General features: G+C 38.7%; 1 protein-coding gene across 1 annotated transcript in view; it reads left to right on the plus strand.

The window, feature by feature from the left end:
* The window catches only part of LOC131761291 (histone-arginine methyltransferase CARM1-like), a 261,079-nt gene that overhangs the window by 201,029 nt on the left and 44,940 nt on the right, over window positions 1-15,110 (plus strand). Inside the window, exon 6 of the mRNA XM_059071901.2 lies at window positions 11,134-11,311. Within this exon, the coding sequence (XP_058927884.1) occupies window positions 11,134-11,311 (178 nt within the window). The remainder of the gene's footprint in view (window positions 1-11,133; window positions 11,312-15,110) is intronic.

Below are 15,110 nucleotides of genomic sequence, written 5' to 3' on the forward strand. Positions count from 1 at the left end.
AAGACAGGCTGGGAAATATAGTATTTCAGCTGGTACATTGTTGTCCACAGTAATATAGGCATTTTATTAATAAGGTGAAAGGCAAGAATGGATTTGGATAGGCAACTAGCAATTGCCACACAAAGTATAAATTACTTGGGGCTTTCTGGGGAAAGCATAGAAAGGGAAACTTATGGTCAAGGAGAATTGCTGCCTGGTGACTTGACCACCTGCCTACTTCCACACTCCCATTCCTACTATACACTGATCGCTGAAAGCCTGGTTTCACCCACCACAGGGCAAAAAAAGAGGGTTAATAGCTAGCATCTATGGTGCACTTGCTATTTGCCAAGCCATGTATAATCACTTTTCATGCATTATCTCATTGTCTCAGAGCAACCCATAAAGTAGGTGCTGATATTATTCCTGTTCTACATACATGGAAACCGAGGCTTGAGATTATTTAACCAAGATTACTGGGAGATAGAGGAGCAGAGATTTGAAGTCAGGTCAATTATCTCCAAAGCAAGTACTCTTAACTAATGTGTTGTACATTACACCTGTAAGAAAAGGAAAAGGGAAGAGGAAAAAAGTCATGAAGAGGTGACAGAATAAGTCCTAGCACTAAAGTGAAAATGGTATATTAAAATGCTAAAATATAATTTTTAATGTAAAGTCATGACTGCATATAAATATTAAATTAATGTGACAACTATTTTATTTAACTCATTAATAGGTTAAATGGGTACGATATTAAACCTGTTCAAAGGAGAAGTCAAAGAACCACATATATAGGCAATGAGGAATGCTGGAAAGAATTTACAAATAGGTGCAAGACTGGTCTATCTGTAGGGTGATAATCATTTGCATTCTACCAGATAGAATTCCTTTCCATTTCTAAGGACAAGAATTACTTGCATCATCATTAGTTTTGCTTACAGAGTTGAAAAATAGCTCTAAGACTCTGAAAGGCCTAGATGCCCTGAGAGGGTACGCACCACAGGACATGCAGTAACCTTTTTGTCCATTTTAAAATATCATAATTTATGGCCTTCCCTGGTGGCGCAGTGGTTGAGAGTCCGCCTGCCGATGCAGGGGGCACGGGTTCGAGCCCCGGTCCGGGAAGATCCCACATGCCGCCGAGCGGCTGGGCCCGTGAGCCATGGCCGCTGAGCCTGCGCGTCCGGAGCCTGTGCTCCGCAAGCGGGAGAGGCCCGCGTACCACAAAAAAAAAAAAAAAAATCATAATTTAAAAACTTTCCTGAAACAGCTAAATTGTCCTCTCTCTGTTGCCAAATATGCCAGCATTTAGAGAGACATAAAGAATATCCCCCAAATTCCTTTTACCTACTTAACCCTCCATTTATCTGCTACTAGAGAAGTAAAGAGCAAGGGAAGGGCACAGAATCATCTTTTCAAACTAAGATGGAAGCTGAATTTCCAAGGGCTGCCATATCACCTTTAGTGAGGTAATTAACGAATACTTATTAGATGCCTTCGACGTTCCAGACACTCCACTGGACAAGCAAAGTAGACATGGCCCCTGCCGTCAGATACTTACGGTCTACAGGGGACAACTTAACCTTCCAATGGAGGGCAAATTACCTGGCTAATAGGATGTGCAAAGGTTCAGACCCCCCCCCCCCACACACACACGTATATACAACTCTGAGTTGCTTTTACAGACATTACATATTTCTTAGTGCTTATTTTATAACTTAGTCGACGCATCCTTTCCAAGTCTAGACAGCTTGTCTGCCTTCTTGATGTTCTTATTCCCCAGTCATTGAGCATTCTGGAACATAATCAGAGGGAAACAACTATGAGTATTAAAGTTGCCAGAATGTTTTTGTTGTTGTTAGCAGCCAAACTATAGGATTGGCAGCATTTCCCTCATGAAGGCTTCACATTACTTCCTTCTGCCACCTTTGGTGGATTCTGCAGCGATAAAGGGGTGTGTAATCACTCCGTACAAAGAAACTTATGGACTCCTCAAACTCTGCCCGTAAGTCACCCCAAAGAGAAACAAGAAAACGTCCCTCTCTTTGCCTCTCCTTCTGCATCTGTCACTCTGTCTTTCTCACTCTGTGTGTTGTCCTCTTTGCCCTGCCAGCTAGCTCTTGTTTGCAAAGGTATTTTGTACTCAACAGCTCTCACTGGTTCCTCCGGGGGCCCATTTACTCTTTCGTGGCTGCAGATTCCAGAAGGCCCTGGTTTCTGCACACTATTAATGACACACCAGTAGCCCAAGAGGGGTCATATGGGATGCTCAGTGTTCACCTTGATTACAGGCAGGAGGCAGCTGCACGCTGACGGAGGGAGAGGAAAAGGGAGAGGGACAGTGACCAGGTACTTCCTCTTCAGAACCTTCTCAGAGAGCAGCCAACCCATAATGCTACCAGCTCTGATAACAGTTACAAACTAAACTTGTTCAAACACATTGATAGATATAATCACTTTCCCCCAAGTCTGCCATTGCCTTGTAGCATGTTCTGGGCTTGGACACTGACCTCCCCAGGACTCAGTTTCCTGAGTTCTAAAATGATGGGGTCAGAACAGCAAGTTAGTAAAGAACTTTAGCATACATATTCTGTTTAAGTAAACTAAAACCAATGAATTTTTTAACAGTAAGGTTAATATGACTTTTTAAAATAGTTAAGCAGGTATTCGGAATGCCCACTAAGGAGCAGGGTTGAAAGGAGAGAACAGTTTAGGTATTCTGTTGTTTGGGGGACTGCTCACTGACTTTTTAAAATTAAAGTAATACTTGAACATGAGGAAGGGGAATCAAACTGTATAGGAGAGTCTAAAATAAAAAGTAATCATCTTGCACTTACTCCACTCATGCCTGATCACATTTCCCAGTGTGAAACTACTCTGAACGTCCATTATTTAATTTCTTTAGCTGATTACCATGGTAACTTTATGTCCATAATACTCATATTTCTATTTCCTGAACTATCTACTTTGCACGCACTGCTGACCCTCAGTGTAATAGTGGAAGAACTTTCCTCTGCTAGTGTAGCTCCCAATTTTCTTTGGTTATATTATTTCTAGATTGTCAAGATTTAAAATATGTACTTCACTAAGTCTTTAATGCTTTGTTTATAGGTTGCTTCAGAAAATTTACCCCCCACCAAAAAGCATACTAAGTATAACGATCATATAAATATCTTTCTCTATGGAACCAAGTATTTTTTTAACCTCATGATAAAAATTCACTCCTTCCTATGAAAGAAATGAAGTCACCAGCACTCTCATGCATCCTCCTTCTTCCTCTACCTTTCGTTAGTTATATATTATTTTTATTGGTATATTGTCAAGGTGTAATGTAATTCTCATTGAAATATAACCAAAGTTCATGTAACTGTTTAGTGTTTGTTCTGTAATTAAATGGATTCATTTCAAACCATTCGTCTTTTGTGTGTGTGAATAGCAGAAACATTTATTACACCCAGCAAAGTCACTGAAGAAAAGTGAAGTTCCAACACATTTCTTTTGTCTTCTCAGTTAATAAATAAAAGAACAGGCATTTTATCAAAGAAGACATACACCTGGCAAATGAACACAATAAAAATGTTCAACATTATGAATCATTAGGGAAATGCAGTCAGACTATAGTGAGATACCACTACACAGGCAACAGGCAACATTTTAACTACTGACCATACTAATCAAGTACTGGTGAGGACTGTAGGGGAACTGGAATGCTTCCATACTGTTGACGGGAATGCTTAAGGGTACAGTCATTCAATTTAGAATATGAAACCATATATTCATATGAAGAATTTTATGCACATGTTCATAGTAAGCTTATTTGTGGTGGCCAAACCGCAAACAAACCAGAAAACCCCTTTTGTTATTTTTCAGGAAGAAAATGAACTATTCATACCTGCAACTTAAATGATTCTCAAAATAATTATGCATCATGAAAGAAAAAGACAAATACAAAAGTAAGCATTAAGATGCCAATGATATTAACAGTCTAGAAAACACTAATTGAGTGGAGAAAAAAGTAAATCAATTGTAATTGCCTGGGAGTCCTGGGAGACATGTCAGAAGGTAGATATTGGTGTTGGATGTTTGTTATTATGATAATGGATCCGTGGCTTTACAAATATGAAAACTTACCAAACTGTACATTTTAGGTATGTTCATTTCAGTGCATACCAACTATACAGCTCAGTTAAGTTTTAATAGAAATTGGCTTCACATAAAAATCTGAATCTCCTTTTCACTAGAACTCTGTCAACCACATGTTAACTCCACCACCTCTCCTTGTCCATGGGAGGGTTTCTGTTGCAGTAGCAATGAAGACTGGTGAGCAATGAAAGGTGTTTCCACTTGAGTTATCCAGGAACTCTGCCTGGGTCCTAAAAATCACTTGCCTGGACTACACGACTTCCACTCTCATGCAGCTCCAAAATCACTGGTGGTTCTCACAACTGTCCTCATCTCAGGGTGACCTCTGAACCCACCCAAAATTCTGACCATCCAGGACTCAACATTAGTCCCACAGAGCCCTGCGGTCTACCCTAGGAGGCCTTGGAAAACAATGCAAATTAGATCACACCTGGAGCGAACGCTATTCTCTGCCATGATCAAACCATTAGTTTTTTAATATAGCTTCTTTATTACCAAATTCTTTATTTAATTCATATCTTAATTATATGAATTTATTTTTTCTTTTTGGCAGAGCAGTTTTTGAGGAAGGGCTTATGTATGCTATCCTGATTTCTTTCATGTTGAAAATATGAAGAGTACCTCCTCTGGATTTAGTCTTCTTTTGGTCACAATTTTCTTTTCTTCTAAATTTTGTAGATGTTGTCCCGTTGTCTTTTTAAAATGAATATGACTATAGAGCAGTCTAATGCCAGCCTGATTTTCTTTCACTTTTTTTTTTTTTTTTTTTTGCGGTACGCGGGCCTCTCACCGTTGTGGCCTCTCCCGCTGCGGAGCACAGGCCCCGGATGCGCAGGCTCAGCGGCCATGGCTCATGGGCCCAGCCGCTCCGCGGCATGTGGGATCCTCCCGGACCTGGGCACGAACCCGTGTCCCCTGCATCGACAGGCGGACTCTCAACCACTGCGCTACCAGGGAAGCCCTTCTTTCACTTTTAAGGTGATTTTTTTTTTTTTCTGCAGGGTACCCAAGGAATTAATTCTTTTTTCTTTAAATTTAAAATCTTAAGCAGAATATAGTTACATGTTGCTATTACTGTATGAGATTTTCTTATGACCACTATGTGTTTTTGCTGTTAACAGATTCCATTTTTTTTTACTTCAGGGGAATTTTATTTTAATATACCTTTGAGTGATTTTTTTCCATTCTTCAGAGACATTAATTACCTTTATGCTGCTTTGTTTTAATCTGTCTTCTGTATCTGTTAGCTTCTATCTGATTGCAGAAATCAGTTTGTCTTTTTAAATCTGCATTTATTATGATTACCTCAAACTTTTCTATTAAAAGTATAACTTTAAATTTCCTATTATAAAATACTTTTTGCATCCAAAAATAAAGGTGAATATAAATATAAAAACCACATATATGCCCACAACCCAGTGTAACAGCTAGAATAATATAACCATGTATTAAAATTCCTATATGCTTCTCCCAAATTTCATGCCCTCTCTTCACTCCCCAAAGTACCAACATCTTAGCATAAAAGAGTTTTAAAAAATAATGTAGTATATCCTAGTTAATACAGTTTACTTTTGAATACATTTGACCTTTTAAATAAAAGGAATCCTACTATATATTCTTCAGCAACCTGTTTCTTTTCTTCCTGAAAATTCTGCTTGTGAAATTAATTTATGTTAACACAAATACCTGTAGTTTTTTCTCACTGTTCAATCGTATTCATAGTACAGAGATAACACCATTATTTTTTATAAATTTATGTGTTTTATTTATTTATTTTTGACTGTGTTGGGTCTTTGTTGCTGCATGCAGGCTATCTTGAATTGTGGCAAGTGGGCTTCTCATTGCGATGGCTTCTCTTGTTGCGGAGCATGGGCTCTAGGCATGCGGGCTTCAGTAGTTGTGGCACGCAGGCTCAGTAGTTGTGGCTTGCGGGCTCTAGAGCGCAGGCTCAGTAGTTGTGGCTCACGGGCTTAGTTGCTCCATGGCATGTGGGATCTTCCCGGACCAGGGCTCGAACCCGTGTCCGCTGTATTGACAGGCTGATTCTTAACCACTGTGCCACCAGGGAAACCCCTAGATATAATACCATTTATTCATTCATTTCCCTGTGAATAGTTAATTCCAGTTTATTTTAAATTTTTATTTTATAATAACCAATATTATAAAGTTTAAGTACAGGTTATCTTATACACATGTTCAAAAATTTCTCTAGAATCTATATTTATAAAGGGAGTGATATTTCTAAGTTATAGAAATCTTCATCTAACTGAATAATGCCAAATGGTTTTCTAAAATGGTTATATATGATTTAAGTGTAATAAATTCTCTTCCTGGATATTGGTTATATATTACTCTAGAAAGGATAGTTCTGCTGAACTTCAATTTTGGAAGAATGGGATCTGAAGTGACTGGCTAACATAAAACTATCTGTTGTAAACCAAAGAGCAAGGAAGGCAGCAAGACTGACTCAAAGAATAGAGTGTGTCTCACATCTGGAATTAGCTGCTCTTGTGTCTTAGAGATATTATTGGTTGAGTTTATGTCCTGTTCTCAAATATCTCTGTCGAGGAATTGTATTCAAACATAGGATTATCAAATAAGTATTTTTATTGTTTCTTCAAGATTGATCTGTGGGAGATAAACATTCAAGAAAAAAACTGCAAAGTATTCAAGTAAGTTTGGATGTCTGATTTAGCCAAACCAAACAGTTTTCTGCAGAATTTCTCAAATCCATTAATATGCTAATAGACGCTGTGAATTTGTAAGAAGGATATATATTATAAAGAAGTTCCAATATTATTTGATCATGAAACTCCCTATGTTCATGGACTCCTGGAATATACTTTGCAGAAATTTTGCTTTTTTTTCTAATTATGAAATGTTAGAACTAGAAGGAACTTTAAAACAACTCAGTTTTAAATTCCAGTTTTGCAAGAGGAATAAAATTAAGAGAGTTTAAGTGACTTCCCCAAGGACACGCAGCTCTTCGATGGTTAAGGTGGGATTAGGATCTGTATCTTCAGACTCTTGATCTAGTGTTCTTTGAATTTGGTTAAAAAATAAATGAAGTTGCAAGATGCAGTGGCCTGTATGTATGTGGTATGTCCTTCTTTACCAGTGAGAATAGTGAGACTCAGATTCTTTCCTGTGAACCTCAAATTTCCCTTCTGACAGCTTATATCATCCTCTCTCTGAAACGATATTAGATCTCTGATCTTCATGAGGGTTCAAGAGTCTACAATTATTCTCTGTAAAGTCTCCATGTAGAGTAGATATCACACACACTTGATCATCCTATCTTATTGGTCCCTCCAGCAAGATTTAGCCAGAAAAATGTCCCTTGCAACATCATGGTTCAGGCAGATGAGGCAGTTTTTTTATACATTGAGGTTGTGTGGACACCCTCATACCCTGTAAGCAGAATTTAGGAAGGGCTTGAAATTTAGAAATGGAATCACCTTTCCATTAGGCAGTGGAACAGTGTGAACCAGAGACCCTTAAAAGTTCCAGACCCTTTAACTTTGAAAAAAGTTGTGAGAAGTATGTCACCAGATTGAATTGCATTGTTATTTGTCGATACACTGTTGTAATAATGAAACATTTGATGTAATCTGAATGTGCGGTAACTTGGGGTTGGTTAAATGAATCAAGGTATGCTATGAAATACTATACAGCCAATAAAAATTATATTCTAGAGCAATTCATGGAAAGATGTCTAAAACAGAGCTTCCCGAAAAGCGTGCCAGGTAGTAAGTTTTGATGCCCTTTGTCCTCTTGGGAGTTGGTCAGGGTTTTGTGTGGCCCGAACCCCCAGCTCAGATGTCTCAAACTGCAGGCAGTCTTTCCTATTCACACTAGTGTGTCATAAAAGTGACTAATTTTTTTATGTATGCCATGATTCAAAAAATATTCAGAAAACTGGTTCTAAAACATATTACATGAAACAAAAGGTTATGAAATATTACTTCAAATAGTACATTTTTTAAAATAAATTTATTTTATTTTTGTCTGCATTGGATCTTCGTTGCTGTGAGCAGACTTTCTCTAGTTGTGGTGAGCGGGGGCTACTCTTTGTTGCAGTGCGCGGGCTTCTCATTGCGGTGGCTTCACTTGTTGTGGAGCACGGGCTCTAGGTGTGCGGGCTTCAGTAGTTGTGGCACGCAGGCTCAGTAGCTATAGTGCACGGGCTTAGTTGCTCTGCGGCATGTGGGATCTTCCCGGACCAGGGCTCAAACCTGTTTCCCCTGCATCGGCAGGTGGATTCCTAACCACTGCACCACCAGGGAAGCCCCAGAAGTACATCTTTTTATAAATAGAGATACACTCAAAAGACTGCTGGAAATACACCCTGCCTACGCCCAGATGATGGGAATACAGTTATTTTTATTTTCATTCTTTTGCTCATCTACATTTCTCTTTTTCAGTGAACACTTTTCTTTAATAACAATAATATGACAATACTAATTTAATAGTTACATGACCATTAATATGCTTTATCTTGTTTTAGCCTCAAGCAGGCCTGTGAAGTAGACACTGCTATTATTATTTTCGTTATATAAATGCTATTTTTAAATTTCAGATTTGAAGCTGTTAAGAACTGGACAAGTTGATGCAGAAAGGAAAAGGTGGAAATGAGACATATCTGAAAAGTAGAAATAAGAAAAGATAGTAACTAATTGTCCATGGGAAGCAACTATGTATGCCTCCAGGATATTGAGGATTATGGCATTAGTAACCAAAATGGAATCAGGGAAATACAAGATTATATAGAGATTTTAAAGAAATTTAGAGAAATGGTTAGTTTTCAAGAAGAAGCTGAGGTTGGCTCTTTACTTGTTGAGGTTGAAGAGATAACAGAGCAGGTTGGTAGAAATGTCCGGGTAATGGCCACCGCTCAGGTGAGAGGAGAAACCTAAAGCTGTAGTATGGACAGCCATCCACAGTGGAGCCATGTTTACAGCTATGCAGGTGAAGGGCTCTCCTGAGAAGAGAATGTACAGAGACAAGTTTTACCCTTTAGGCCTCGTGTCCACAGACCCCTGAACTTGACATCCATGTGTAGAATGTTGATAGAATAGAATTCCACAAGTCCTTGTGCATGGGTAAATGTTGACAGTGGATAACATGTACAAATAGTTTTCTTCATTGTTTTTCCTTAGATCAGAGATTACTTGATTTCTTTTAAGGAAAGTATAAGTGGAAAAGACATTTAACAAACTTTCAGTGTAACGTTGGTGAGAAACACCCTAGAGGATGGAATTCAAGGTGAAACATACCCTAGCTTTGGGAAGAAGTGATCAGAAATTGAGAAAATGCAACTGAATCATGACAAATTCTTGGTATACTGCATTTAGGGTGAGGAAAGGGTCAAGTTCCAAAAATTCAAAATGGAGGGCCTCTGACTACATATAAATACAGTGAGCAAAGATCTAAGAGTCTCAGGAAACCACAACTTGAAAAGGGATGTGCTATATATATTTGTGCTGGTGCATATAAGATGTTTATTAGGAAATATTTTTTCAGGCAGCAGAAAGACATGTGTAATAATACAACCACCTTGTCATATTTGGCATTAAGAAGAAATATATTAGAAATATAATAATTATATTTCTCTTCAAGGTCCCTCTTTTTTAAAATTTTTATTTATTTATTTTTGGCTGTGTTGGGTCTTCGTTTCTGTGCGAGGGCTTTCTCTAGTTGCGGCGAGCGGGGGCCACGCTTCATCACGGTGCGCGGGCCTCTCACTGTCGCGGCCTCCCTTGTTGTGGAGCACAGGCTCCAGACGCGCAGGCTCAGTAGTTGTGGCTCATGGGCCTAGCTGCTCCGCGGCATGTGGGACCTTCCCAGACCAGGGCTCGAACCTGTGTCATCTGCACTGGCAGGCAGATTCTCAAACACTGCGCCACCAGGGAAGCCCTCAAGGTCCCTCTTTTAAGGGAGTTCAAAGTTATTAAATAGAATACAGAGGACATCAAAGAAAAAAGAATAGATAACTGTAAAATGTACTTCTAAAAAAAGGCTTGGGCTTCCCTGGTGGCGCAGTGGTTGAAAGTCCGCCTGCCGATGCAGGGGACACGGGTTCGTGCCCCGGTCCGGGAAGATCCCACATGCCGCGGAGCGGCTGGGCCCGTGAGCCATGGCCACTGGGCCTGCGCGTTCGGAGCCTGTGCTCCGCAGCGGGAGAGGCCACAACAGTGAGAGGCCTGCATACCGCAAAAAATAAATAAATAAATAAATAAAAGGCTAATGAACATGGTATTATTTATTTTTGGAATCAAAAGATCAAGGGATGATTTAATAAGGATCAGGATTGTTAAGTTATGCAAGATTGTTTTACAGAGCTTTTGGGTATCTTTATTGCCAGTTGAAAAGTAGGAAATAAGCTGAAACTATTAATAACCCCCCCGAAGTACATGTGCATATATACACACACATACATGGACCACACATACTTACACACATGCATATGTAAGTGTATGTTTGTATAAAGAGCCCGGAAGGGTCTACATCAAACTATTAATTGTTATTATTTGTGTGTGGTATTGATTTTTTATTTATTTATTTATTTATTTATTTATTATTTTTTTGTGTGTGGTATGCGGGCCTCTCACTGTTGTGGCCTCCCCCGTTGCGGAGCACAGGCTCCAGACGCGCAGGCTCAGTGGCCATGGCTCACGGGCCCAGCCGCTCCACGGCGTGTGGGATCTTCCTGGACCGGGGCACGAACCCGTGTCCCCTGCATCGGCAGGCGGATTCTCAATCACTGCGCCACCAGGGAAGCCCTGTGGTATTGATTATAGGTGTTTTTATTTGTTCCATATCTGTATCTTCTAATTTATCCATAGTAAACATGAAATGTTTGTGCAGTAAGAAAAATGTTTTTATGGTATTTATAGAAGCAAATAGGTCACTTCCCTCTCAATCCCTATCACCCTGCCAACCCCTAACCTATAAAACTTAATTTTTATAATATTCTGTATAACAGTAGTACTGGTACTCTATCTTTTACAGATGCTAGTGAAAAGTAACCACCTTTCAGACAAGATCATTGTTTTGCCAGGGAAAATTGAAGAAATCTCACTTCCTGAGGCTGTAGATGTGATCATTTCAGAACCAATGGGATACATGCTGTTCAATGAAAGGATGTTGGAAAGTTACCTTCATTCCAAAAAATGGCTGAAAGCAAATGGTGAGTTGGCCAATTCCTGGCTTAGAAAGTAGGCTAACTTTTCTGTAAAATATTCCGTCTTAATTCCCCCATATTCAGTCCTTTACAGAAAGGAGGAGAGAGCATTTCTATTAAACCAGTGCTTTGATTTTTCTCATCCTATTCTCCCATAATAAATGAGCTAGTCTTCAAAAGACATTGATGGCAGTGGCTGCATGGTATTCAGTATGGTAAAGGAGACCAGTTCCGAGTCATGTATTTCTGTCCTAGTTCAATCACTGTTTTCCTTAGCTAACTTGGCCTAACACTTGACCTTTTGACCGTGGCTTCCCCATCTGTATTTTTAAAAGTAATCTCTAAAGCCCTTTCAAGTGTTGACCTTCTGTAATGTGAGAAACTCTCTGGTGTCCATTTCTTCTTTCTAACATATTCTCTTCCTACTGTATGTCTCTTTCCCTGTGGTCACTACATATAATCGAGATAATAATATAAAGTCCGGTATTCTCTTTGTGCTTAATGAGTGTCTGTGTGTACTAAGCAATTTGCATAAATATTTTATGAAGACCTTATGAAGTGTGAATAATGAAAGTTTTCAGTTTATTTGGAGGGTTAGTGCAGAGGTTCTTGGTGATTTTATACTCCTTTCCCAGGGGACATTTGGTGATGTCTGAAGACATTTTTGAGTTGTCACAGCTGGCAGAGGTGGTGCTACCCGCACCTAGGGAGAAGGGCCAGGGACTTGCTAAACATCTTTCAGTGTACAGGACAGCCCTCTCACACACATCAAAGGGTTATCCAGCCCAAAATGTCAGTAGGGCCAAGATTGAGACCTGGCTTAGTGGGAGACAGTATTACAATCCGCACTTATGAAGAGAAAACTGAAGCACGATGAGGGAAAGCAACGTGGCAAGGACACACCTCTAATAAGTGACAGAGCAGGGGTTTGACCCTAGATCTGTCTGACCGTGAAACCCACACTCACAGCTCCTTGCACACACACTAACTTTCCACTGTTCACCAGAGAGAGTGGACATGTTCCAACAGCACATTTTTTTCAGTTAAGGGTTAGAAGGTAACTGGCCAGTTTTAACAGTTGCCTCTCTGATGAGAATTGCAGCTCCTTACCGGTTTTACTTACTTTAAAGTACTATTGTTGTGGCTGCCTAGTCATACCCAATGAAGGCAAAACAGAGAATAAACTACAACTCCTACTCACCAGGTTACCCGGTCTATATGCATAAGTAAAGCTTTAAGTTTGTCTGTAATTTCCTGCATGTTTCAAAATTTAGGGATTTAGAAATAGGCATTTTAAAAAAAAACTCATGCAGAAATAAACTTGGGCAAAGTATACCTAACGTCAAGAACTCCATTAGCATTCCCATTATAAGTCAGCCCAGGATGATCTTGGAGGCCTTGTGTTCGTGTGATAAAATTGAACTATGGGAGATGAAAGCAACGTAGCTTGGATTTCCTCCTCAATGCCTCCCAGAAAGAATATTTGTATTTTTTTTCTGGATTTTTCTCAAATGGTTAGGTGCTTTTGAATGATGAGACTTTAAACAAAGTTAATTAACATGCATCTGTTGAGCTGCCCTCTAAGCTGAATATTTAGACTTAATATCTGGGCATCCTTTTTCCCCAGATATCTGAAATGGTTATGAAATTTTATATTTGGCTATGTATCTTTAACTAGACAAGTAGAAATGAATACTGATTTTATCAGCTCTCTACCCTGTGCATTCCTGGGGGAAGGATGATTGATTTTTTTCCTAATTATTTTTATTTTCTTTCAAAATAAGACATAGCTTACAACATCACATGACAATAGAAAGGCTTACAATGAAAAATAGTCATCCTCTGCCACACCTCTTCCTATCCAGAGACTGCTCCCCGAAGGCTTTTCCTTTCAACTCTGTTCTCTGTTGCTTCTATTATTTACCTACATATTTCTATGTAAAATTATCATATTGCTATTCTTGTCACTCTCTGCTTGAGAAGTTAGCTTTCCTACATAGCAGCTCCTTCCCTTCTTGAGGCATCCCCCCATCCTCTAAATGTATTTATACAGGTCCTCAATCCCTTATCCAAACCCTTGGGGCCAGATATGTTTCAGAATTCAAAATCTGGAGGACTTTAGAAGGGTCATAGAGTCATATACCATGTGTTATTTAACACCTCCAGTGGGATCTGAGGCAGCCCTCCATAATGAAACACATAGTATTTCTGCAACAAAACATGAACATGGATACCAAGTAGGATAAATAAAGACTATAAACTCATGTCAGTTCAGGTCAGGTTTTGCCATCAAATGATGCTGCAAACTTACAAAAATCTGTTGCTTTGCAGAGCTTTTCGGATTTCAGAATTTTTTTTAATATAAGGAAATATAGACCTAGATTATTACTTGTTTAAATCAATAATCGATGTTTACATTATTATGACAATGTAAATACTGTTCAGTGCTGAGTCAGGTGGTATAGTAGGTGCATATAATTATATTTTTTTTTCATGAAATCTTTTGTTTTTCCTGGAGTAAATTGCCTTGTTTTTTCATTAGTTTAGTTTTCTGTATACTCATGACTAATTTTTTCCCTCCTTTAACAGGTCTGACAGATTGCCTATAAATATTTATTTTGTGGAATTCTCCTGTAATGCTCTGTCCTCCTCGACCACACATGAACTGGTAGCTCCCTAGTCCTATTGTGTGGCTACCCCACTTTGACTTCCCATCATATTCTTTTGTCTTCCCTTTTCTTGGTTTATACCATTCATTTCAGCAAAGAATATTTTCTAATAGCTTCTGGAGAAAGGGTGGTTGAGAAGTTACTGTTTATTGAGTCCTCGTATTATCATTTTGTTAGGTAGAGAATTTTAACTTGAAAACAATTTTTACTCAGTATTTTTAAGGCATCTTTTTTTGGCATCTGGTACCCAATGTTGCTATTGAGAAGTCGAATGCCATTCTGACTCCTGAAGTTTTAAAATGACATAGTTTTTCCCTCTGGATGCTTTTAGTATTTTTTTTCATTTCTTGTTGTCTTAGCGTGAAACTTTTAAAATTCTTGTGCTGGAAATTTAGTGGGTATGTTAAATCAGAAGACTCATTTTCTTCTACTCTTGGAATTTTTCTTGTATTTTACCTTTGATGATTTCCTCGCCTCCATTGTATCTAATATCTTTGCTATTCCTGTTAGGCTTGGGCTCAGAACATCCTCCTCTGAAACTTCCCAAGTTCACACAAATAATGATACATATGACTTTTCCAAAGTTGTTTAATATCCTTGTATCTTGAAATTGAAAAACCACCAAGCAGTCATTATTGTTTTAACAATAGTGCTTGAGATTTATATGGAGAATTATGAATGATGTTACAGTTGTGGTTTTTCTCTGACCACGTCTGAAAATACCGTCATTAAAATGATCTGTTCTATTTTAACAGACATCAAGGGGAGCATAGTTAAAGTATGAGACCATTGACTATTGGAAGAGATTTCACCCCTGGGTTTTTTCCTTCTGCTTATTAGCTCTGTGGTTATGGCTGAATCATGTAAATTTCCCTGTTCCTTAGTTTTCTCATTTATTAAATGGATATAATAATAGAATCTACTTTATATTATTATGAAGATTAAATGAATTAATACATGGAAAGCCCATAAAAAGGTTCAAGGCAGAGTTAACATAAACAAGAAATTTTAGGTATTATTATTAGAATGATGATGATGATGATGAAAGATCTGTAGTTTTTTAGATGATGAGAATAATAATGCTGATCGCCACATCTGCCTTCCCAGAAGGGCCCAACTTCAGATCTGCCAGCCTA

The sequence above is a fragment of the Kogia breviceps genome, chromosome 8 (assembly GCF_026419965.1).
Source record: "Kogia breviceps isolate mKogBre1 chromosome 8, mKogBre1 haplotype 1, whole genome shotgun sequence".
NCBI classification, from domain to species: domain Eukaryota; kingdom Metazoa; phylum Chordata; class Mammalia; order Artiodactyla; family Physeteridae; genus Kogia; species Kogia breviceps.